The sequence below is a fragment of the Euphorbia lathyris genome, chromosome 2, assembly GCF_963576675.1.
Source record: "Euphorbia lathyris chromosome 2, ddEupLath1.1, whole genome shotgun sequence".
Classification (NCBI taxonomy): domain Eukaryota; kingdom Viridiplantae; phylum Streptophyta; class Magnoliopsida; order Malpighiales; family Euphorbiaceae; genus Euphorbia; species Euphorbia lathyris.
Genome location: NC_088911.1, coordinates 74,411,276 through 74,437,071, shown reverse-complemented (window position 1 = coordinate 74,437,071; position 25,796 = coordinate 74,411,276). Strand labels below are relative to the sequence as shown.

General features: G+C 35.2%; 1 protein-coding gene across 4 annotated transcripts; it reads right to left on the bottom strand.

The window, feature by feature from the left end:
* Positions 1-1,911: 1,911 nt before the first annotated feature.
* Positions 1,912-22,882, bottom strand: LOC136218610 (ribokinase). Of its 4 annotated transcripts, none has more exons than XR_010683853.1 (5): positions 22,115-22,882; positions 19,467-19,652; positions 15,535-15,730; positions 14,987-15,141; positions 1,912-2,472 (listed from the first exon to the last, which is right to left on the bottom strand). XR_010683853.1 is itself a non-coding variant. In XM_066005598.1 (4 exons), exons 1-4 carry the CDS (start codon positions 22,745-22,747, stop codon positions 15,050-15,052), a joined length of 1,107 nt encoding a protein of 368 aa, XP_065861670.1. In that variant the 5' UTR covers positions 22,748-22,881; the 3' UTR covers positions 14,879-15,049. The 4 variants fall into 4 exon arrangements, 1 of the variants encoding a protein (XP_065861670.1); XR_010683854.1 differs by lacking the exon at positions 1,912-2,472 and adding an exon at positions 10,960-12,795; XR_010683852.1 differs by lacking the exon at positions 1,912-2,472 and adding an exon at positions 14,402-14,644.
* Between the last annotated feature and the right edge of the window lie 2,914 nt (positions 22,883-25,796).

Genomic DNA, 25,796 nt, shown 5'->3' with positions numbered 1-25,796 from the left:
GTTGCTTTAGCCCGACCAAGGTTTGATGCTGAAAGAAATGAGATTTTCTCTGGAAAAATTGGTGTGTTCCCTTTTGTCACTCAAGAGCCTGCTAAAAGGAATAGTATTAACAGGGCTGCTGGGACCATGGAAACAAAGCCGCTAACTTCAGTTAATAGACAAGTTATAAAGTCCTACATGATTGAAAAGGTATTACCTGCCATCAAGGAAAAATGGCCCAGAGAGGAGTCGAACTATCCAATTTTTATTCACCAAGATAATGCAAAAACACATATTACTAATGATGATATCGATTTTCGCCGAGCAGCAACAGAAGGTGGTTTTGACACCCGTTTAAGTAGTCAGCCTGCAAATTCTCCTGATTTGAATGTCTTAGACCTTAGTTTTTTTGCTGCTATTCAATCGTTATAAAATAAAGAGGCACCAAAAACTGTTGATGAACTAATTGGTGTTGTGGTGAAGTCATTTGAATCTTTTCCAATTGTCAAATCAGATTATATATTTTTGACCTTGCAGCTATGCATGATAGAAATTATGAAGGCAAGAGGTTCTCAAGGTTATAAAATTCCACATATAAACAAAGCAATGTTAGAAAGCAGAGGTGAACTCCCTTCTCAAATAAAATGTGATGCTGCATTGGTACAAGAAGTAATTCAGTATTTAGTACAAGAAGTTTAGTTGGATTTTGTCTCTCAAATTGTAATTTAGACTTAAATGTTGAAAGTTTTGGTCAAGTTTTGATTGCTTAACTATAAAATCTATATATTCGTTTTAGGTGGTATATATCCTTTTGTGATTGACATAATTTTGGTTTATTGTGACTTCTACTTTTAAATGGTACAGATATGGCCTTTCATGATTTATCAATTTTAAGTTTAAATTTACAAGTTTTTTGCTTTTGTAATAAGAGAAACTTAAATTAAGCAAAACGTAAAATGAGTACCTTATGTGGAAATAGTGGAATGCTAGTAATGTATTATCTGGTCTATTAATACTTTTGAACCTGATTAGCTAATTAGGAATACACAATTGGTAAGTTGGCAATATTCCAATAACAAGATGATAAATGCTTATTAAGGCATGAATGAAAGTTTATAAGGTAATAAAAGGTATAGGTATAAGGGATTTCAATTTAAAATCTAACTCCAATGACTTAAGTTATGCAATGCTAATGCTATTTTTTCTGCTGCTACGGGTGAAATTGAAATTAGTGTGGTATCTGATGCTTAATTTGAGATTTCTCGACTGAAATTCAACTTACAATATCACACGGGCATGTGGTTTTATTTGACCACATATTATGATTTGATTAATTAAGTAGTCATGATTTTAAATTCAGCCAACCGTATCAGAGTCACGGTATTAAAACACGTATGGTTTTACTATACCATATATCGTAGTTAGATTAATTAAGTAGTCACAGTTTTTAAAATGCGACTGATGGTTAGTGTGATTAATGAAATTCTAAAAGGGAAAGGGTCAAAAATAGAAAAATTAAGTTTGATTGGAGTGGGAGTGGTAGGGAATGAAGGTGACTAAAGAGCAACTGAGAAATCCATGACTCTGGGACATACTTAAAGGGAAAAAATTCGATTATACATTTTCTTGTCCCATGATTCATTCCCAACCTACCAAATCTTCATTGATACTTTTAACTTAAATCTTGATAAGGATTGTGCATCATTGAGTTTCAATCATAGATGAACAAGCATAATAAAACAATAGCATCAATTGTGTATATTAGAAATTCAGACTCTTACCAAAAAAAAAAAAAATTCAGACAATGCATTTCATATTCATACAGCAAGGATGCTTCTCAACCCAATAAATTCTCTGGTTTGCTGATAATGAAGTTTTTTTTTGTTGAACCGTAATTATTCTCAAATTTCAGAAACAAAACAAAGCATACACTAGTTTTCCTAAAAGTCTCTGCTTTCCTGATAATGAATATTTGCTTACACAACAAAACCATCTTTACAAAATTGAGTCCACACAGAAAATTCATCTCCACAAACACAATAAAACCATTTGGACATCCAAATTTTACTCCCAAATTTGAAGTACAAAATCAGAAATACAATTGCTAGAATAAATTAAAGACTATTAACATTCTTAATAAAACCTAGGAAGATAAATCTTCAACATCATCCTAATGGCTTGTTGTGATTCTGGGTTTCCAAAAACTTCACCTTCTTCTTCTGGAAATTTATTTAAATCAAAGCCCAATGGAATTTTTTTCTTTATAGAACTCAACTCCTTATATTCTTCTTCTTCCTTGAGTTTTATCTTGAAATCTGTCTTGTTTTGTGGGTTTTCAAAAACTCTATCTTATTGGTTCTTCAATGTCCTCTTGAATCCTGTCTTCTTTTCAATGTTTAATCCCTTGTCATCTCTTGCTCTCTTCATTACCTTCCTGAAGCTTGTCATATTACTTTGTGTTGATGCTTTTCTCTCAAAGAAAATGTCTGCTCTCTAGAAAAAAGAATGGAGGGAGTAGTAAATATGGAGTGCAACTAACGTGATGGACAATGAAGAGTCTCTTAGAAACGTGGTGAAGTAATGGAAAACTGTGTACTTTAATTAATAAACCATTTCTGTAAAATTAAATTTAAATAAAGGTATATTTGGTAAAAATCAATTTATTTAGGCAAAAAGCATCCTGAGGCCCCTGATCTTTCATTGTTTGGTGCATTAAGCCCTCGATCTTTTATTTAGACACATTGAGCCCCTCATCTTTCACCATTTGGTGCATTAAGCCCTCGATCTTTCATTTAGACACATTGAGCCCTTGATCTTTCATATATGAGTGTATTAGGTCCTTCCATAAATCAATTAATATATAGGTTTATTAAGGACATGTTTGGTGTGACAACAAATGATGTTCTAAAAATAACAAATTCTAAAATAAAAAATATATTATACAAATTAATAAAAATAATTTAAATAAAAAATAAAAAATTTATTGAACACAATAAAACCTTGTTTTTCGATAATTATGTTCTAAAAATAAAAATAATGTTAAAATTAAAGCACATTTTGTCGAAATAAGAAGGGTAATTTTATCAATAACAAGTAACTACAAACAACTGTTCATGAAAAGAGCTTTTCATGAAAAGCTCCAAAATGTTGCAGTGTCCAGAGAAAATGCGAAACGCTGCAGTTATATAAACCTAACCAAACATGCCCTTAATAAACCTATATATTAATTGATTTATGGAAGGACCTAATACACCTATATATGAAAGATCAAGGGTTCAATGTGTCTAAATGAAAGATCGAGGGCTTAATGCACCAAATGGTGAAAGATGAGGGGCTCAATGTGTCTAAATAAAAGATCGAGGGCTTAATGCACCAAACAATGAAAGATCAGGGGCCTTAGGATGCTTTTTGCCATTTATTTACATAGAAAAAACCAAAATGACATCTATTATGGAACAAAAAAAATCTCTAAAAAGACATGTATTGTGGAACGGAGAGAGTATTTAAAAATACATATATTTGTAACGTATATCTTTAAAAATGTGTAAACACCAACATCTCAACAACAATATCACTGAAACAGCTCAAATAAATAAAATATAATATTCACAAGTAATATAATTCGAGTAAATTTCATCTATGGTGTACAATCTTTACCCTAAATCACACTTTGGTGTACAACCTTCAATTTGTCTCACTAATATGTACGAACTTAGGGGTGACCTCCCACTGTGGTGTACAACAGGTAAAAATGACCGATCAACGCTGGTCAACGCGCCACATCATCAATTTTTATTATATCTATTCACTAAAGTGGGACCTACCATATATGCATTTACTAAAATACCCCTATAAGTTTCTTCCTACATAGAAAGAATATACCTCCATCTTCCATTCATTGTCTAAATACTTTCTCTCTCTAACTTTCTCTTTCTCTCTCAATCTTCTCTCTCTCAAACTAGGCTCATATACCTCCATCTTCCATAATCAGTTGCTGCTCTATTTTTTTTAAAATTTTTGTAAGCAGCTAGAATTTGAAGAAGAAAAGTCAATACAATAAACTAAAACAAATTCCTCAAGTTATAAAAACATGCCCAATTCCAACCTATTTAAACCCCAAAATCTAGCCCCCCCTTTGAAATGTCGAAGAAGATGAAGTTCCATTTTGGGTGTCTGTCTATTTTCTTTTTTTTCAATTAATAGCTTGAAACGACGTTAACCGACCAAAAATAACAGTTCCTCTTTATCCTCCTTTCTAGAATTCGATTTTTCTTCTGCCCTTTATAAGTTTGTTTTCTTCACCAGCTCAAAGATGGTGACCACCAGACTCAACCAGCTGCCACATCCACTTCTTCCACAACCTCTATTATTCAAATTGATCTCCAGATTAGTTTAGTTTTCAATTTTTTTTATTTTAAATCCCTAATTCTAGGTTAGTTAGTATATTGTATATGCAAGGGTTTTCTTTCAATTTGTCTTTCAATTCGTTTTTTCTTTCAATTTGGCTTTCAAATTTTGTTTCCTTACTTATTACTTTGATCAATTTGTCTTTCAATTTGGGTTTTGATTCCCAATTGGGAATCCAATACTGTACTGTTTTGCTCCCAATTCATAATCTGTTTGATTCATTTGTTTATGTATGTAGCTTCAATTTCTCTCTCTCTCTCTCTCTCTCTCTATTGATCCCTTTTTTCTATATGTAGAGGGAAGGAACTCAGATTAGGATTTGATGATTTGAGGTTTTTTTATGGAAAAATTGAATTTGATGAGTTTGATTTAATATAGCAAACTCTTCATCGTTTTCGGCTTCACTAGCGTAGAGAGAGAATGATGGAAAAAATAGGAGAGAGAAAATGTGAAAAAAAGAGAGAAAGTTTTAGTACGAAAATTGAAATTTTTTAATGGATATAAAATAGTTAAGGGTAAGTTAGTAATTATACATGTAATAGGTCCACTTTAGTGAATGAATATAATAAAAATTGATGATGTGGCGCGTTGACCGGTGTTGACCGGTCACTTTTACCTGTTGTACACCACAGTGGGAGGTCACCCCTAAGTTCGTACATATTAGTGAGACAAATTGAAGGTTGTACACCAAAGTGTGATTTAGGGTAAAGGTTGTACACCATTGATGAAATTTACCCAATATAATTCACCAAAAGTTATTAAACAATGTCGTTAAAGTCTTAACCATAACATGAAAACAAGTAGGGAATGCAATTATACCAAAATATTGAAAAATAATAAACACAATTCACGAATAACTAGTGCCAATATTAAAAAATGAATTATAATAAAACGAAAATAAATAAATAATAAAAAAAAACGCTTTTGTTCATCGCCACTTAAACGGTCAAAGCAGTGTCCAGACGGCTAAAAATCGTCCAGGGGCAAAAAAACACCAATAGGGACTAATTGAAGAAAATAGAGGCAGATTCTCGATTTCAAGCGCCTAGACAGTTCAAGCGGCCTTGGTTTTGAATAGAGGATCAAACATAATGATTGTAAACTCTTTTATTAATTGTGTCGCCTCATAATCTCCCCCATAAACCTATAAAAGGAGGAGGAACTATTTGAATAGTCACATCATGGGTAAATTTCATCAATGGTGTACAACCTTTGCCCCATTTCACACTTTGGTGTACAACCTTCAATTTGTCTCACTAATATGTACGAACTTATAGGTGACCTCCCACTTTAGTGTATAGTAGGTAAAAATGACGGCCAACCCAAAGTCAACATGCCACGTCAGCATTTTGACCGGTCAAAAAGTCAAAATTTTACCACCTAATATAAAACTACTTATATACCATCTTCTTCCTTCTTCCTCCTTCCTCCTCTCCCTTTCTCTCTAACTCTTCTCTCTCCCTATATATACCTTATTTCTCTCTTTACCAAAAACAGAAATAATCTGTCAAATAGTCTAATAGTTTATATGAATAAATTCTTCCATAAAATAGATTTTGTCAAACTACTTAAACTGCGATTCAAGATACAAAACAAAATATTAATATTAGTCAATAATGTCGATTGATGATTCATGTATCACCCATTCATTTATAATTAAGAAAACTTAAAAAAAAGGCTAGGGAGAAAGAATACTTAAAAAAAAAGCAAAGGGAAATACTAATTTTGCTTATTGGATATCAAAATGGAGAATCTAATACCCAAGGTTTCCAAAATCAATATTCCAGTAATAGGGTATGGGACAGCTGAATTTCCATTCAATGAAGATAGAGAATCAGTGAAACAATCAGTAATCGATGCAATTAAACTTGGCTATAGACACTTCGACACTACTTCCCTCTATCGGCCAGAGAAGCCTCTCGGCGACCCATTTCCGAAGCTCTCAAACTCGGCCTTATCAAATCCCGCAATGAACTTTTTATAACCTCTAAGCTTTATATGGCCGACGCTCACTCTCACCTTGTTCTTCCTGCTTTGCAAAATACACTCGCCAATCTTGGTTTGGAATATCTAGATCTATATCTCATTCATTTTCATGTGAGTTTGAAGCCAGGTTGTTCATTCCCGTTTAAACTAGAAAATATTGTTGTACTGGATATTAAGTCTGTTTGGAAAGCCATGGAAGAGTGTCAAATCATTTTCTGTTTTTGGTTGAGAGTAATAAGGTAGAGAGAAGTAAGAGAGAGAAAGATAAAGAGAAAGAGGAAGAGGAAGGAGGAAGAAAGGAGTATATAAGTAATTTTTATGTTAGATGGTCAAATTTTGACTTTTTAACCAGTCAAAATGCTGACGTGGCGCGTTGACTTTGGGTTGACCGGTCATTTTTACCTGCTATACATCAAAGTGGGAGGTCACCTATAAGTTCGTACATATGAGTGAGACAAATTGAAGGTTGTACACCAAAGTGTGAAATGGGGCAAAAGTTGTACATCATTGATGAAATTTACCCTCACATCATTACTCCTCTTCATGGCCATTAATTTCCATTCAAGTACATTCATTCTCGTTTTGGGGAGTTATAAAGGCACCCTTTGATCTCCTCTGAAACCGTTAAAATGAGATACGATGGCAGATGTCCTTTGAGATGAAACTTGATGGCGAATCCTCATTCAGCTTCCTTCATCATATCTCACTGGTATGGCGTATCTCATTACAATCCACATAGTGTGACATAATACTGGGGACTCCTTTTATTTCCATATTATTACGCATTTTCCCCAAGACTAAATTTGGATGTTATCATTATACAAATGGAGCTTCAACGTATAGGATGCGTCTTATAGCTAAATGAATAAACGGATAACGTACTTATACAATGGTATACAAATGAAGATTCGACGTATATGATACCTCTTATGGCTAAACGAATAAATGAATGATGTACGTATATAATGACACACACACACACACACACACACACACACACACACACACACATATATATATATATATATGAAGATTCGACGTATATGATACATCTTATGGCTAAATGAATCAAAGAATCAATGAAGTGGCATATGTATACGGAAGTATACGGATGGAGTAACGACGTATTGCATATGTATAATGAATAATGAATAAATGAATGGTGTATGTGTACAATGGTACATGGATGGAGTTTTGACATATAAGATACATCTTGTGGATGAATAAAATGACGTACGTATATAATGGTATTCAAATGGAGCTTTGACGTATTTGATATGTCTAAAGAATGAATGGAATGACGTATGTATTGTTGAAACACATTTCCACATGATTTTGATTTGACAAAATTATTTAACTAGAATTAAATCTCCATGATAAAAAATATTCTAACACATTAAATTTAAATGCTTTGATTTATTTGTACTAATGTGTTTGCTCAATGTTGAGTAAAATTCAATTATAAGATTAAAGACATTAAAAGTGTAAGGCCCAAAAGCCCACAAGAGAAAGTCAAGCCCAAGTCAACGGATGAAAGCCACACGGCGCAAGCAGATCAAAACGCAGCTCAAGCTGAACAAAACGCAAGCCCAACAAGGAGAATGATCGAGAAGCCTTCGACCAAAAGCTTCAAGACGAAGCTGCTGAGTTGTGCGACAAGGAAGTCAGGTCAGCAGCTGACCTGAACAAACTTGGAGACAAAGTATTTCTACTTTGGGTAAAGTTCAGAAGACCCAAGAAGCTGTTTGGAAGACTTTGCCAAAAATGTAGAGACACTCCGACCAGCCTGACGAAAAGCAGCTGAGCACTGCCGAAGACAGAAGATACAAGAATTTGATTGGCCGAGGACGCTGAGCACTGACTGAGTGAAAGCGACAGGATGCCGTTTCCCTCCAACGGTTATTTCGAAATTTGAAATGACCGGTGCCTCAAATGTCACTATAAATAGGCCTTTCAAATGCTTCATTCGATGCATATCTTCATCAAGTCAAAACGCTGACCAAGTTGATATTTGAAGTTCTGTATTAGAAAAGAAAAGCAAATCTTACACCAATTTCAATCTTTGTGTAAAAGTCTAGAGTGATCTTATTTCATCTAAAGTGTTCTTAGCAATTGTTGTTTAGAACAAAAACACTTATCATTTCTAGAAGTATAGAAAGGATAAGCTGAGTACTCGGTCATAGTACTCAGCGGTAGAAATAAGATTGAGTAGAGGAATAGATGAAGGTACTCTTGTATACTCAGTTGCTATTGTAAAAGGTTTGTGCTCTACCTTTAAAGAGCTCAGTAGAGGATTCTGAAAAGCTCGGAAGGAATTCCGGGGACTGGACGTAGGCGGAGAGGCCGAACCAGGATACGCCTGCTGAGTAATATCTTTCTAACCCTTAACTCCTTCATATCTTGCTTGCTTAAACACTGCATAGTAAAACACTAAAACGAACGCACGCTGAGTTGAGTGAACTGAGAAGCTGAGTTCAGGAATAGACTTAAGTGCTATCTCCTGACTCAAGAATAAAAGCAGTCTTAGTCACTAGTTGACTAAGCTTGTGTCTAAAACTACTCAGTACCGCTGTGCTAAAAGACTAAGTTAAAGTCTTGTAAGAAAACAAGTCAGCCTTAATGGACAAAAATTTTAAATAGTTCCTAACCCCCCCAACCCCTTGGAACTAATATTGTCCCGTTACATGGGACCAACATGTATATGATGGTATGCAGACGGAGGTTTAATGTATTTGGCACATCTAAAGAATGAAAGAATGATGCACGTATACAGTGGTATGCGGGTGGTGGTTAGACGTATTTGATATGTCTAACAAATGAAAGAACGACGCACGTATACGATGGTATGTATGCGGATGGAGATTCAACGGATTTGATACATTTAATGAAAGAAAGAAAGACGCACCGTGTACGGTAGTACATGGATGGAGGTCCAACATATTTAATACGTCTAACGAATGAAAGAATGGCGCATGTATAGAGGTCCGATGTATTTGATACGTCTAACGAATGAAAGAATAACGCACATATATGGTGGTAATACGGATGGAGGTTCGATGTATTTGATACGTCTAACAAACAAAAAAATAACACACATATACAACGGTATACGGATAGAGGTTCGACATATTTGGTATGTCTATTGACATGACTACGCAATGCACGTATATGGTGATATATAGACAGATGGTCGACGTACTTGGTATGTCTATTAACACACTAAGGTAGACACAACTTAATGGATGTTATGAAAAAATGAATGTAAGAATGTGAAAACCAAAACAACACGAACAAACATGTAAGGGCTAGCACAAAAAGCACTCATTTTCAACTTTATTCCTACAGGATTGGCCAATCATTGAAATTCTTTCCTAGGCATTTAGGTCAATTCATTATCAACATGGGATGACGAATTCGTTCTCTCAAGTAACAATGCAATAATCTGATATTCTAAGAGAAAATTACTATAACTACCTTAAGTATTAGCTTTTGGACATGGATACGGTTATCAAGGTTCCTCATAGCAAGATATACCCCATCGGTACGAGGCTATGTGTGACGAACACACTTTGTGCCCCAAGGCTAAGGAAGCTTTTGAATGTACAAAACATGTTGAACGAGTGTAAAAGGGAATATGACATTATGTGTAAATGTATTGAAATGTGAAGATATAAATCAAGTATTAAAGTTTAAGCTTTTTAACATTAGATTTTTCATTGTTGTCCTATAAATTTCCCTAGTAGAGTGGCCATTATGAGCGCACGATACTTCCGGGAAGGAGTCTCACTCGAATCGCTCAGAAAAGAAGTGCATCGTATCACGAAGGAACACACACGATTAACGATGTTTGGTTAAACGTGATATGGAACAACTTATGGCTGAATTGTACAGAGTCACCACCCAATTTGCTAGACCAGGATATTCGAATGATAGAGCGCTCGACAACTACACCATTTAAAGATAGGTTCGGGACACTCACTTACTCATCTCTAATGTTAAATTAGTTTAAAGTTTAATACTTGATTTATTTCGAATGATATTACTATTGATTAATTAATGTGAATGTTGGTACAATTGAAAGTGGGAAATAAATTAATTAATTACATATTTATAATGAATGAGCAAATGTAGGATACAAAATACCAAACTGGGATATACAACATGGGAATATATATATATATATATATATATATATATATATATATATATATATAACCTTAAAAATAATAAGAGTTAGGATCACACGCTTCGAGGCTTTTGGGACATGAAACTCGACATATATATTGCTCAAGTATGGATTCAAGAAAGACATAGCACTCCCGTGAAATGCAATTAATTCTTATTCAATAACTAATCAATTGTTAGAAATATCCTACAGATGTCATAATAAATGTCAATCAATTTATTTCGAATATTAGCTAATTAATATTTACTATGAAAAACTGATCCATAATTTCAACAACGGACTAATTATTAATAATCAATAATAATCTTCGAAATTTCATAATAAACGTCAATTAAGATACACAAAGTGTATTGGACATCTTTGGGGAAATGTGTGTAGAAATAGAAGGCAAGGGCTCTCCAAAAGAAGTTCAAAGTGGGCCAAATATTGAGAAAAGAAGTAATGAAGAGGCAAGGGAACAAAACTCAAATACAAGAGAGGAAACATAAATCTCTTGAGGCAAAAGAAGAATAGAGGATTAGGATTTCTCGTTTATGTTTTTAATTCCTTTCTATTTCAATGAAATTGTTACGAGACTTTAAGCATTTTTTAAGTAATTATGTCAATTCTCATCTGCATCACATATCATCGTTTGACATTTACTAAATCGAAACACGCACGAATAAAAGTCTCAAATACATACTTATTGCTCATAACGAGAAAATTAATAGAAAGAATATTAAAAAAAATCATGAGAAAGTATTTGCTTGGTGCTACGACGACATGCCAGGAATAGACATGAAGATGCAGATCAGAGAATCAATACATATCCATAAGGATCTACATAAACCTCCCCAAAAGACAATTTTGATTTGCCACACATAGACGTGCTAATAGATAACGTCACCCTCAGCAAAATGCTAACCTCACTAGACAGTTTTGCGGGGTACAATCAGATCAAAATGCTCGAGAAGGACAAACACAAGATCATTTTCACTATAAAATGGGGCACATATTGCTATAAAGTCATGTTGTTCGGACTGAAGAACTCTGGTGCCACTTATTGGAGCATGGCAATAACATTGTTCCATGATATGATCCACGAGGTAGAAGTGTACATAGACGATATGATGATGAAATCACCCACCAGAGAACAATACTTCATTAATGTAGACAAGTTATTTTCCAGAATTGAGAAGTACGATTTGTGTGTGAATCCGATTCGTTGTGACAACAGGGAAGATACTGGGACATGTGATCTGTTTGAGAGGCATAGGTCAAACTAGAAAAAATCAAAGCAGTTTAGGAGATGTTAGCACCCAAGAAGAGAAGAAGTTAGGGTTTTCCTAGGCAGAAGACAGTACATCGGTAGGTTCACAGCCCGAGTTACCTTGGTCTATAAACTTATGATCAAACTACTTAAAACGAATCATCACGTAGAGTGCAATGAGCACTACTAGCATACCTATGACAAAATAAAGAAGCATCTAATCAACCCTACGGTGTTGCAGCCACCAAAGGCAGGGAAACCTTTGTTGTTGTATCTAGCCATTGCAAAAGAATCAATAGGGGCAATGCTAGCTTAGGAAGGAGGGCATCGAACATGCCATGTACTACCTCAACAAGAAGCTTCTAGATTATGAGATCAAGTACAATGTAATAGAAAGAAAGACTTGCATAATAATGGTTTGGGTGACAAAGAAACTCGGACATTACTTTTAGTCCTACAAGGTGATAGTCATTTAAAGAATGGACCTTATTAAACACCCCTACCAAACTCTAGGTTGCAGAGTTTCTGAGACAACAACCCCTTGGAGAAGAGCATGCTATGAGCTATAAATTCCCTGACAAAAATCTAAACATTATACAAGTTCTTCCATGGAGGATATATTTTGAGTTGTGAATGCCACTAGGAAGGTGGAGTATTGTTGATCACCCATGAAGAGTGGATACCTTTAGCCAAAAAGGTTTTATTTCCCTTAACCAACAATATGGAGGAATACGAAGCCTCGAGACATTGCTCACTCTGGTGTGGAGATTCTCAATCAAGGCAATTGGGAATTGAGGGAAGAAAGTCTTCGTCCGTACCTCAATCAACTTGAAGGCTTTGTTCGATTGTTCTCTGTCATGGAACCGATTGAACTAAAAGCTCGAGCTGATAGTTAAAGGTCCACTTCATATTAATAGTGGACACACCCCCACACGTGAAAGCACACTTGGGCTTGAAGCGTGACAACACAGGCCCATATTACCATGTCCTGCAAATAACTCAACAAATGGGGCTGTCAGGAATCCAACCCAGAACCACTTGATCACACTGGCTCTGATACCATGTCATGGAACCGATTTAGCTAAAAGCTTAAGCTGATAGTTAAAGGTTCACTTCATATTAATAGCTGACATTCTCAAAAAGTCGTTTCCATCACATCTTAAGAACATAGAATCAGGCAGCAGATGCATTAGCAACATTAGTGTCAATTTGGGAGAACTTAAGAAATCTGGTATCAAAATCGTTGCTACTTCGTAAAACCCTTCAACCTTGTTATGAGGACCTGGGGAAAGCATAGGAAAGACCGTGGTACACAAATATAGTTGCCTTTTCTATAACTAAGGAATTTCCATCGGGCTCAGAAAACAAAGATCAGTTGACAGTATTATTAAAAAAAAATCTTATTTTTATTCTAACATTAAAATCCACATACCATTTTATCACCAAAAAAAAAAATCATAACCCTAAAAATATCAAATCTCAAAACTAAATAGTTTTTTTTTTTTGTTTTTGGGATAAGGGTCAAATTTAACTCTAACGTTTTAAAGGAAATGATGCAAATTTAACCCTGACATTTCCGAGCAAGATTAATTTTAGGCATGCGCTACCAAAAATTTGAAAAAACTAGTTTGACTATTATTTAACTGTCAAATTGGACATCCAAACAAGTTTGTCGATAAATTGAAGCAGCTTCGTACATTTTTTTTTTGTTGTTTATTTGTAACTATACTAATAACCTATAATGCACGGAAACTCTTCATGACAAGCGTTTCCCCGTATCCGGCAGATGTGGGAAACGGAAACTCTCGGAAACTGATACGAAACGTTTCCGGGCACGTTTCCGTAATTACCAAAAATATGAAACGCTTCTCTCAGTTTTTAAACGGTTTTCCCTACCTATTTCGATTAAAATTTTGGAAATTCAGACTTTCTATTTTATAGTTCTTGGTCAATCTAAGATTAGTAAAATTGAAACTTTCTATTTGAGAGAGAATTACTTCATTGTATCCTTTAATTTAAAGAACTTATCTATATTTCTTCCTCCTATAATCCTTATCTCTTGAATCTTAATTGAGTTTGGACTTTATTGATCTTGTTCTTCAATCTTGTTTTTATTTAATGTATTATTATATTTTTAATATTTATAAATATGCCCCTATATTTTTAATATTTACACGTTTCCCCCACGTTTCCGTTTCTTATGTTTTTTAGAAATTAGTTTCCCAGTACCGTTTCCGTATCCGTTTTCGTTTCCATGAAACATAGCTAATAACACAGTAAATATATTAGACAGTTTGACATAACAGAATTTTTGTAATTTTGTTAGTAATACACTAATTATCTTAGACATAATTAATATTAGAAAGATCTAAAATGACAGTTAAATAACAGTCAATCTATTTTTTCTAACTTTGGATAACGTAGGGCTAAAACTCATTGCACCATTTCGAACGTTAAGGCTAAATCTGCACTTACCTTAAAACGTTAGGATTAAATTTGGTATTTATCCCTTTGTTTTTTTTTTTTGTTTTTTTTTTTGCTTTTTTTTTACTTTCCCTAAATTTAACTGAAACTATGAAACTATATTACACATAAATTATAAAAAAACATAATAAGATATTATAGATAAATAGATTTCAATCCAGAAGTCAATCACAAGAAAACATGATCTTCTCCCACCAATTAACCTTTACTTAATTTTCAATTGCAGCTTATTAAGTCTTTTTTTGAGAATACAGGGCATCCATTTTCATTCTTCATGCAGATGTTTGTCAATGAAATTGACAAACGGTGCAGGAGTTTTACATAGTTGCTGTGACTGCTGTCTGTTTGTTGACCTAAAAATGAAGATGAAGATGAAGATGTGGCAAAAACTGGGTTATTTCCTTTTTTTTTTTTCATATCAACCTGTCTTTCATTTATCAAAGTGATAACACTTTAAAGCTTCTTCAGTAATAACTTTTTAGAAAATTGAAAAGGAAAAATACTATCATAATGCTCTTTGTTGACTCTGGAAATACTTTTTTTTCCCATATAGACAACATAACACGAGTATGACACAATAATTCGAATTGACACTGTAATAGCAGTTAGAAGAAAGTCAATATAGTTTGGTTTAGATATTCTTTTTGCTAAAAAAAAAGAATTAATTAATTAATTGTAGCATTTTTCCGACTTACCTCGTAATAGTATTTGTTGAGTGTGGAAATACATCTATCCTTATTGGAAATTAGATTTGGACTTCAAACACAGTGAAGAAGATTGAGAACTGATGTCCGATCAGGCATGCTTGGAATTGCTCCCTTCACTTGAATACAAAGCGAAGCTGCTGCAGCTGTAAGATGTTTGAGAAAGGCACAAAGTAGCATCATTCATTTTACCTTCACTGTATTCAAAATTGCACACATGCAAGTGGGGAAGTATAGGCCAAATTTTAACTTTCAGTCCATAAATTTTATTTTGCTGAGGTTTAACCCCTGAACTTTGATTTTACTAAAATTGTGTTCTTGATGGTCAGTATCGTCATACTTAAATGTTACCCCGTGAAATATAAAGTTTACGGGAACAAGATTCAAGCTCATGGGACCAAATAAAAGTTCAAGCTTCAGGCATTAGGTGTTCAAACCAAGTACAGGGGCCAGAAAAAATTTATTCTGCCAATGCAGCTGAATCCTAAGCAAAGATGAAAGAGGGATTAGCATACAAACTAAAAAATGAGCAGGCATACCAGCAAACCTCAGGCATTCCTCTTTTTTCTTGCCCTCAACTTGAGCCACAGCAAAAGCAGCGGTGAAAGTATCTCCAGCACCAGTAGTGTCAAGAACCCTTGGAACAGAGACAACAGATTGTCTAATTGGTTCTTGACCTTCTTCAAATAAGACTGATCCTTTTATCCCAAGTTTCACCAACACTTGTCTAACTCCCTGTATTAGACATCATAGTCTATATTCTGTCAGAAGAGAACATTAGCATATGCCATTTTCAAACACTTCCCTGTCACTAGGCATGCTAACAGTCATGTAGCCAACTTACCCGAAGTCAACAACCTTGCAAAATATACCCCAACAAGTTTCAGCCTAATGCATAAAAGAATGTTCATTGGTTCATTATTTGACACTTACATATAAAATAAGTAACCTTTTAAGACACCAACACCGGGAAATATTATTTCTCAAAATATAGGATACATGTACATGGGAGAAATATGTCAATAAATGAATATAAAAAAACTAAAAAAAATAAAATTAATATATTCATAATATTACATTACATGATCATATAATGGATAAAATCAGAATCAATAACGGACAGTACCAAGTAACCTATATGATGGAATAATGGACAATACCAATTAAAGAGTTGTAACACAGTACGTCATCACAATCATTAATCCAATCAGCCCCTCTACCAAAGTCACCACTCATTACCATGATATCCGTTTCAGTTTCAATTTCCATTTCCATTTCTATTTCTGTTTCTGTGCAACATACACCATCATAACCACCTGCTACCATGACAGACATTCACTGCCACCACGAAACCCAGAGTTATTGTCATGGCTATTGTTATTTACCACCAACACCAAACCTAGTAGCCTTTAGCAGAACACCACATTTGTTTCCCTCGCACTACCGCGAGATTAACATCAGTACCTCTAACTAATACAGCTACAAATGCCATTACTGGCATTAATGTAATCAATTAAATTTATAACTTGTTTAGTGTTAAGCTTCAGTACTTACTTACAAATGCACTAACAATTCAGCTGTCAAATTTTCAGCTGAATTAAAAGGTTCTTCTTTAAAAGGGGGCGGCCCGGTGCACTACGCGTCCCCGCTTAAGCGAGGGTCCGGGGAGGGATCCCACCATAAGGATGTATTGGGGGCAAGCCTTCCCCTGCCAATTTTTTGACAAGAGGCCGCTCCTAAGACTCGAACCCGTGACTTCTCAATCACACGATAACAACGTTTACCGTTGCGCCAAGGCTCGCCTTCTTAAAAGTTCTTCTTTGTTGAGTCAAATTTCAATCAACTCTCATACAAGTTTTGCATTCTTTCAGATAGCCAATTAAAACTAAATAAGAAACATTACTTCAAACTATTTTACTTAGGTCTAACATACCGATTCCTGCACTTTATTGATTTCTTAATAATGTATTTATCAATCATATGCTTAGCATAGGTAAACGCTGACCTATTTGAGATCTGTTGATCCATACTTAAGCCCTGTTCTTTATTATTTATTACTTAATTTTAGTATCAATCAGTTCAGTTCAATAATTTATCATTATTATTATTATTATTATTTATCTATAATTTATCATTATTTATTATAATTATAATTATTTATAAATAATGATAAATTTATTACGCTGACCTATTTGAGATCTCTTGATCCATACTTAAGCCCTGTTCTTTATTATTTATTACTTAATTTTAGTATCAATCAGTTCAGTTCAATAATTTATCATTATTATTATTATTATTATTTATCTATAATTTATCATTATTTATTATAATTATAATTATTTATAAATAATTTATAATTTATTATATATTAATTTATCAATTTTTATTATAATTATAATTATTTATATATAACTTATGCTTTATCATCATCATCGTCATCTTCATTCCCCGCTCCCACTTCATTATCCGCCAGACGTGACGGCCAAATGTGTTGCGCTATACCATTCCGCACTGCTAACATGGCGTCTTTACGATCTACATTAAACATATCTGAATCTACCCTTCCATTAACATTTGGACCATGTTGTATAATTGGTATCCCAAGCATGGATAGTCTTGTGAAATTATGAAGCGTGAAAGTAGAAACAATAATCGACATTTGATATTTTTTTTACATTTGAGGCATATTGTGGAGCACAATTGAGGCATATATAAATTTGTGTTTGTATGTTATTTGTATTTTTAGTTAAATTAGTTTTATTTAATTTCATAGGCTTTTATCGAGCCGAGCTTTTATTTGATATTCAATTTAGTTTTATCTTTAATAATATATTTTTTTATGATTGTTATTATTATTATTAGAACCATTATTATTATTATTATTATAAGTTTATTAATGTCTAATATTATCATTAAAATTATTTTAAAGTCTAATATCATCATTATTGTTAAGTTCAGTAGCATTCAGTTCAGTTCAGTTTTTTTCAGTCATAAAGAACGTATGGGAATCAATTCATTATGCTCCAATACAAAACTACTGTACAATATTGTTACAAACCATGTGAATACACTGGAAACACATGGGATACCATATAGACTAACTATATGAATCATTCAAGGAGAATACACATATATATACACACTAGGATACTACCTAGACAAACCCATACCTACAAGATCCATACCATGCTTCCATTATTACACTCCCCCTCAAGCTGGAGCATGGATTTTAAGCATGCTCAGCTTGCTACAGATACGGAATACATAATCTTAAAGACAATACAACTCAAAATAAGAAATCAAGTTACTTTGGAATATAAAGCATAATCCGGGAGACACAACCTAGAAGAACAAATCGAACAGGAGAGACGACAATGGAACATCAAGCATCGTTGGAAAAGGACAAAGCAACACACAAGAAGCTGCCAGCAACGTCATTGCACAAAAGGAGATTCACAGTAAAACTAACCAGACAAACAGGTCAGAAATAGAGAGACAAAGGTGGCGGAAGAGGAACGGCGAAAATTCGGTAGATGAACTGAGACTTGGAACCCTAGGGCCAAACAATCTACTCACAAGGCTGACACTAATGCCCAAGAAAACAGCCCAAAAATACAAACCCAGAAATTCTGCATACAAGGGCAGAAAATGAAACCAAACTAGGCTCGGATACCATGTGAATACACTAGAAACATATGGGATACCATATAGACTAAAACTATATGAATATTTCATTTAAGGAGAATATACATATATATACACACTAAGGATACTACCTAGACAGCTATAGCCAATACCTAAACAGACCCATACCTGCAAGGACCATACCATGCTTACATTATATATAACCATTGTAGGGCAGTAAAAAAGGCTTTTTCAAGCACACAAACTAATAAAATAAATTTATCAATCTCAATAAATCCTCAGTTGTTTTATTTGATACTAACAACAAAAGACTGTCATAATGATTTTCCATCCCTATCTCACATGAAAATGCCAGACCCATACTCTAGAAATGAATGTCAGAAGAAATGGGGGTAAACTGCACCAATTGTCACTGAAGTTTGGGGTCAGTTTTAAAAAGGTCACTGAACTTCATTTTGTTTCAATAAAATCATTGAACTTTGTTTTTTACTTCAGTAAAGTAATTCCAACCAATTTAGATAGAAAAAATCACTCCAATAGTGACAACCACGTTGGAAAGAAGTCTGCTACGTATAACATGCCAGCCACGTGACAACCAAAAAAGATAAATATATATATATATATATTTTTTTGCTGCCACATGACATATCTAAAGTCACTGACATAATTCACACAAAAGATCAATCCCATAGTGGTAAAAAGACTTAAGGTAGTAAATTTTCATCAGCGAAAACAATGCCCTGCAAAATCTTCGGAATGTAGAAAACACAATCACGCTATGTATAGCACAAACAACAATAAATACTGCTTGGTTGTTGATACTGACCATTTCATGCAACTGTTTAACGGCATGGCCAAGCTGTTCAAAGTTTTCAGTAGGCATGCCGGTTATGCGACCAAGTTCGGATTCGTTTGGGCTAAAGATGTCCACAACCTTCAAGAGTTCTGAGTGTATAGGTGTATCCATTCCCCCAGCATCCAAAATGACAGGAACACCTGCACCCTTTGCAGCCTAAAGACACGAAGACATCAAAATGAAAGAAGCAATCACATAAATGTTAAAGGGGAAACCTGGGGAAGTATATATCGTGTCATAACATTAGCAACATAAACATTTATTATAAAATGAATAACCACCAAATCTGTTTAGCAGAGGAAACTATTAAAAGCTCCCATGTAGAGAATTCCTAAGTGACCCCTAAGCCAAATGAAGGCATATAAAATCCCTGGTTGATATATTAGATATATGCTGAAACAATTAAAATATAGATACTGATTTTCTTTGAATAAGCACATGGGGTAAAAGTTTCTTTCAATCCAATCATCAATACATAATTTCACTACAGGTTTGTCAAAATATATTTCTGCATTCATATTGCAAAAGAAGCACCCAACAAAAGCTTAAGTTGATAGCTAGATAAGGTTCCAAGAGTAGGTTTTATGATCTCTAGTACACTGCCGCACGTGCATAATTGTTAAAGGCGCGCCTCCAGAAAGGCTCGAGGTTTTGAGCCTTGAACCTTAAAATTGAGGCGCTGTAAAAAAGGCTCTCGCCTTGGAGCCTGGTGCACCTGGCAGTTTTGCTTAGGGTTTTTTTTATTTTTACAGTTTTTTTTTTTAAATAACTGCTTTAACCACTACTCTAACTTAAATAAGATTAATCTTAACCTTTAATTTAAATAAGAATATGAAACGTCCCAGTCATAATTAAATATATAAAGAATAGAGAAAGATTAGGAGAAGAAGTCACATTAAGTAGGACCATATTAATTTGGAGGATGATCTTGATGATTAGTTTTTGTTGCGTGTTCTTTTTGATTGACAATGAATGGTTATTAATTTAGCAGCATTAATTATAGTTAGGTATTTTGGGTTAAGAAGTTAAGTGCACGTGTCTTTATGAAGTATGAACTTAATTTGGTGTTTTTTGCATTTATGATTTAGTATTATTTTTTATGTGGTTATGTTTTATAAAAACTTAAAGAAAACTCTTATAAATGATGATATGCAATTACCTCAACTAAAATGCAAAAAGTACTAAATCAACTACCTTTAAAAAAATTTAATAAAAAAGTCATCAAAGAAGCATATAAGAATTGGGGTACAATATCAAACTCCATAGCTATTAAATAAATAGAAAGGCTATGATAGATACATAATGACTGGAAAGTAATGTTGAAATGCGCTAAGTTCGGGGCGTGACAGCTTCAAAATCCAGAAGTCGGCAACGAGCAGTACAAAGACCAGTTTTTAAAACATTTTTCTTGAAGATGCAAGATCAAACCAAATCTTAACCAAGAATTAATAGTTATCATAGTTGTGAAAGGCGATCGCCTGAGTCGCCTGAGGTGAGAGGCGACCCAGGCGTTCCTTCCCCCGCCTTCTTCACTGGAAGGCGGGCGTTATTCAGAAGGTGACCGCCTGGCCACCGCAGGCGAGAGGCGGTCGCCTTCTGAACTTAGGCGGTTACTTATGGTTTTAAAAAAAAAATCAGAAAGAAAGAAATATAAAAGGGATTTTAGGTTAAAGACATGGGAACCTTTGGAAGGATGGAAGAAAAAAAGGCAAAATAGCCACAACAGCACTGATCGATCCACACAGAAACTTCCTCTCCACCAACCAACGGCACCTATCGACATAAAAAGGTACTGTCTCTGTTCTCCTTTCTTTTGTTTTTGTTTCTAATACTCTTCTCTGTTCTCATTTCTTTTATTTTTCTTTCTATAATCTTCTCCTTTCTTCTATTTTTCTTTTTTTCATCTTCATCCTACTGTTATGCTGCCCAAATTTCTACTCTTTATTTATGATTCATGACTTATGCAAGTGTTATGCTGCCCAAATTTTGTGATTTGTGTTATTATTACTAAGTTATGAAAGTTTAGGTGAAGTTTATGAAAGTGTGTGAAATGGAAGTGTGTGAAAGTTTATACTAATGCTACTGTTAGGAAAGTTTATGCTGCTATTATGAAAGTGTGTGAAAGTTTATGCAAGTTTATGCTACTGTTATGCAAGTTTATGAAATTGTGTGAACTGAAAATGTGTGAAAGTGTTTGCAACTCTATGAAAGTTTGTGAAAATGTATGAAAGTGTATGAATAGTAGCTTACAAGTGTAATTTTCCATATTTGCAGGCTTTTGGACATGAGTATTAGTAATTCTAATACATCAAAAGCGACAACAAGAACGAATCCTTGTTGGAAGTATGTGCAAGAGGTCAAGGCAGGGAAGTATGATGACATTGAGCTTGATGATGATGTTTGATATGTTATTAGGAATTAGGATCTTAGTGTTAGACTAGAAGTTTTATTTTGTTTTACAACTTTAGAAGTTAAACTTTAGAAGTTTTTTTCTAATTTGTTTGTCGCCTCAAGTGCGAGAGGCGTGAATTAAAAGGTAACAACAAAAGAGTTGTGCAAATGAACAAGTAATAGTCGAAATGAAAGCTACATTACAGAGTAATGGTAGCTGATCTGACCTTTGCAACTTGGATATTGACAGAGTCAGGGATCTCCCTTTGAAGCAATAGAATACCAGCATTCCTCACAACCACCAAATCTTCATCACTCAACTTCTCCGGCCACGAACTCATGTTGGCTCCGCCAACAATTATAATAGAATTCTGTCCATCAGACTGAAGCATGACAACAGCATGGCCAGTAGGCGCATCATTAACATGCCTCAAATAATCAAGATGAACTCCACAATTACTCATAGCATCAAAAATCAATTTGCCATGTGCATCCTCTCCCACCTGCCCCAAAAAGTAAGTTGGGTAGGAGAGTTTTCCGCCACAAGCAGCCTGGTTAGCTCCCTTGCCACCGGCGAGTGTCTGTCCATTCTTGGCTGAGATGGTCTCCCCTTCTACGGGTAGTCTGTCGATTTCAACATAGATATCTGCATTGGCAGACCCAACCACAACTAATGGTGGAGAAGTAACTGGTGTTGAAGGGTTTTTGGAGAATTGAGCGACGATTGAGGGACATGGTTTTACGTTTTGGGATTGGAGGTGAATGAATTGAATTGGCTTTTTGTAAATCGAGTGCTTTTGCCAAGAGTCGTTGGATTTAAGGCAACAATTATTTGCAGGTCTAAAGTCTATTCCTTTCATATCGAAGAATCGTAGTCAGTCGCTCAGATCAAAATTTGCTGTTGCCGCTTTGAATCAGATTTGTTTGTTGGCTTTCATCATTCATCGTCAAATGTATTTAAAAAATCAAATTCGGTGCGATTTTTTTTTTTTTTTTGTTTTTTTTGGTTTAGAATTCGGTGCGATTTTTTTTTTTTTTTTTGAGAGAAAAAAAGCATAGGTTACTCAATAATTAAATCCTTAGAACATCTCCTAAGACTCTTAGTGAGCTCTCTAAAAATAATATAAATAATTGACTCTTAGTGATTTAAGAGTGACTAAGATATATCATCTCCAACAATGCTCTTTGTATTCACTCCTTATTTATTATTTTATTATTAAGATTATTCTTTATTGTTACATTACCAATAGTGTGAGGAGAGAGACACATCAATAATAAATTATTAATAAAAAATGAAGTTAGGAGGCACTAAGAGGTGGAGAGAGGCTCTTTATTAATAGAGAGGATGGAGAGGCTCTTAGTGATTTGATGAACCACTAAGAGGCTGTTGGAGATGAATTTTTATTCTCCCTCCTCAAATTTTAACTTAAGAGCCAACTTAAGAGACTGTTGGAGATGCTCTTACAGAGTAATTGCCTAATATGAATAGTAACGTCACCTATTGTGATTAGTGTGGAAGGGAGTCCATGTGCCCACTTAGCTAGGCAGTGCCCATAAAATTAAAAGCACAGATGGGAAAAGAAGAGACTAGATCTAACATATCCAAATACAAGAAGTGCAAAGAGGAGAGTGGGATCACTCCTCCTGCTAGAGCTGTAATTACTGCTTTAGCGTCCGACTCCACTACAATTTGCACAAATTATTTGTCTCGTGCCAACTTCAAGCCTTCCTAGATCGCAGCAAGTTCCGCAGCTTCAGCTGAGATGCACGGTGGTGCAGGGATTCCAGCCAAAAACAGAACTTGTCCATCCACATCACGCGCAATCACCCTGATACTTGCGGAAAGGCCATTGTCCGCCCATGCGGCATCGCAATTTATTTCAGTGACACCTTCGGGAGGAGGACGCTAGACCTTGTAAGTATAAAGAGGAGAATCGCGGTGAGGCGGGGACGGAGTAGCATCTGCATTTTTCCAATCATTCAGGAAGTCTCGGGCTTTAGTTAGCACATAATCAGTGTTGAGGAATGTTCCTTTATGTAGCATTAAGTTTCGACGAAACCAAATCCACCAAAGAATTATTAATCCCCAGCTGCTGTGTTTGTCACTTGATAGCTCCCAACAGGTTGCGAGCCAGTTTTTACAATCCGTTGATCAGATGCGATCTCAACGAACAGGAAGGTCGACCGAGCTCCATATCTCCGTAAATGCCAAGCACGTGAGGAATGCATGGTTCTGGTCTTCCACTTCGTAGTGACAAATCGGGCATCTTGGGTCAGCGGGGATGCCTCTTTTGCGTAGTGTCGCAGTACATGGCAGGGCTTCCGCGAGGAACCGCCACGTAAAATGCAGAACCTTTGCAGGAGCTGTAAATTCCCAGATTTTTTGCCACCCCTCACCCATCGGACAAGCTGATGTCGAGTGTAGTTCGGATTCCCATCGTCGTTTTTCAATTTGGTGATAGCACGACCGAACCGTAAATCGACCATGAGGGGTCAGACCCCAGTAATTGTGGTCTTCTTGACCATGCGGGCTAATATGAATCTTTTCAATCTCCATACGATCTCTCAAGGTAAAAACAACATTAATAATTGAAGAATTCCAGCTCGTACCTTCATCATTGAATAGCTCATGGACAAATTCAGGTCGTGTCTGCATGAGGCAAGTTAGCGGCTTTCTAGCATTCAGTGATGGGACCCAAAGGTGCTTCCAAATTCTGATTTTTTGCCCATTCCCCACTCGCCATTCCATACCATCCCAAACCGCATCCCTAGCCTTGCATATATTATGCCAAAAGTAAATGGGATTAGGGCAAGGCCTGTTCTCCAGCGGGTCTGAGTTAGGGTAGTATTTTGCCTTCAGAATCTTGGAGCATAGGGAGTCAGGATTCTTGATCAGACGCCAAAGTTGTTTGGCAAGTAGAGCTATATTAAAAGAGCTCAGCCATTTAAATCCAATACCGCCGCTTTTCTTTGACTTACACATGGCTTCCCAAGCAAGCCAGTGTATAGGCCTTTTAGAGTCTGTTCCTCCCCACTAGTAGCGACTAATCATACCCTGAATTTCCTGGCACAGGCTATCCGGTAATAGAAAACATGACATAACATAAGTTGGGATTGATTGAACGACAACCTTAATCAAAATCTCCTTGCCACCTGCTGATAGATATTTCTCCTCTCAGCCCTTTAACTTTCTCTAGATTCGTTCTTTGACATTGGCAAAGATGGCTTTCTTACTATGCCCGATGATCGTGGGAAGCCGAAGGTATTTGGGTAGAGCACCAGTGATTCTGACACCTAGCGCAGCGGAAATTGTATTGCGCCTACCCAGTGGTACTCCTTGACTGAAGGATATCTCAAATTTATCGTAGTTAATGACTTGGCCCGAATACAATTCATATTACCCTAGGATACTGGTGTGTATAATATGGACGCTAGCAAGTGTACTAGGTCGTGTGTAGTGTTGGTAAGACCAAGTGTCGTATTTCACAGGGATTGAGATGGAAGTTATGTGAAATATTACCTTAAACAGCTATTCGAATGTGCGAAATATATTTGAGGTTGGTTTTGTGATATTTCTGTACTAATAAAACAGTAAATAAATGCATAAAATAAAAATAACAAGATTAGCACAAACTCAGAACAGTTAACTGCTCGAACAGCCGTTTCATTAATAGAAGCATACATAAAGTTCCTAGTTTGGGTCTCTCCCTCATTTATCACTAAGGTCCGGTGTCCCATTTCCAAAGATTCTAAGTAAGTAAGACTAACCAAGTATCCTTGCGTTAATCTCACAAACAAACATTAAGTAACATAAAGCATTCATAATGAAACCCCAATATGTGGTAGTTTTCGTGTCCGTCCACTACGACATATGCCGATTAGTTATTTTCGTTACGTCGGAGCACCGTC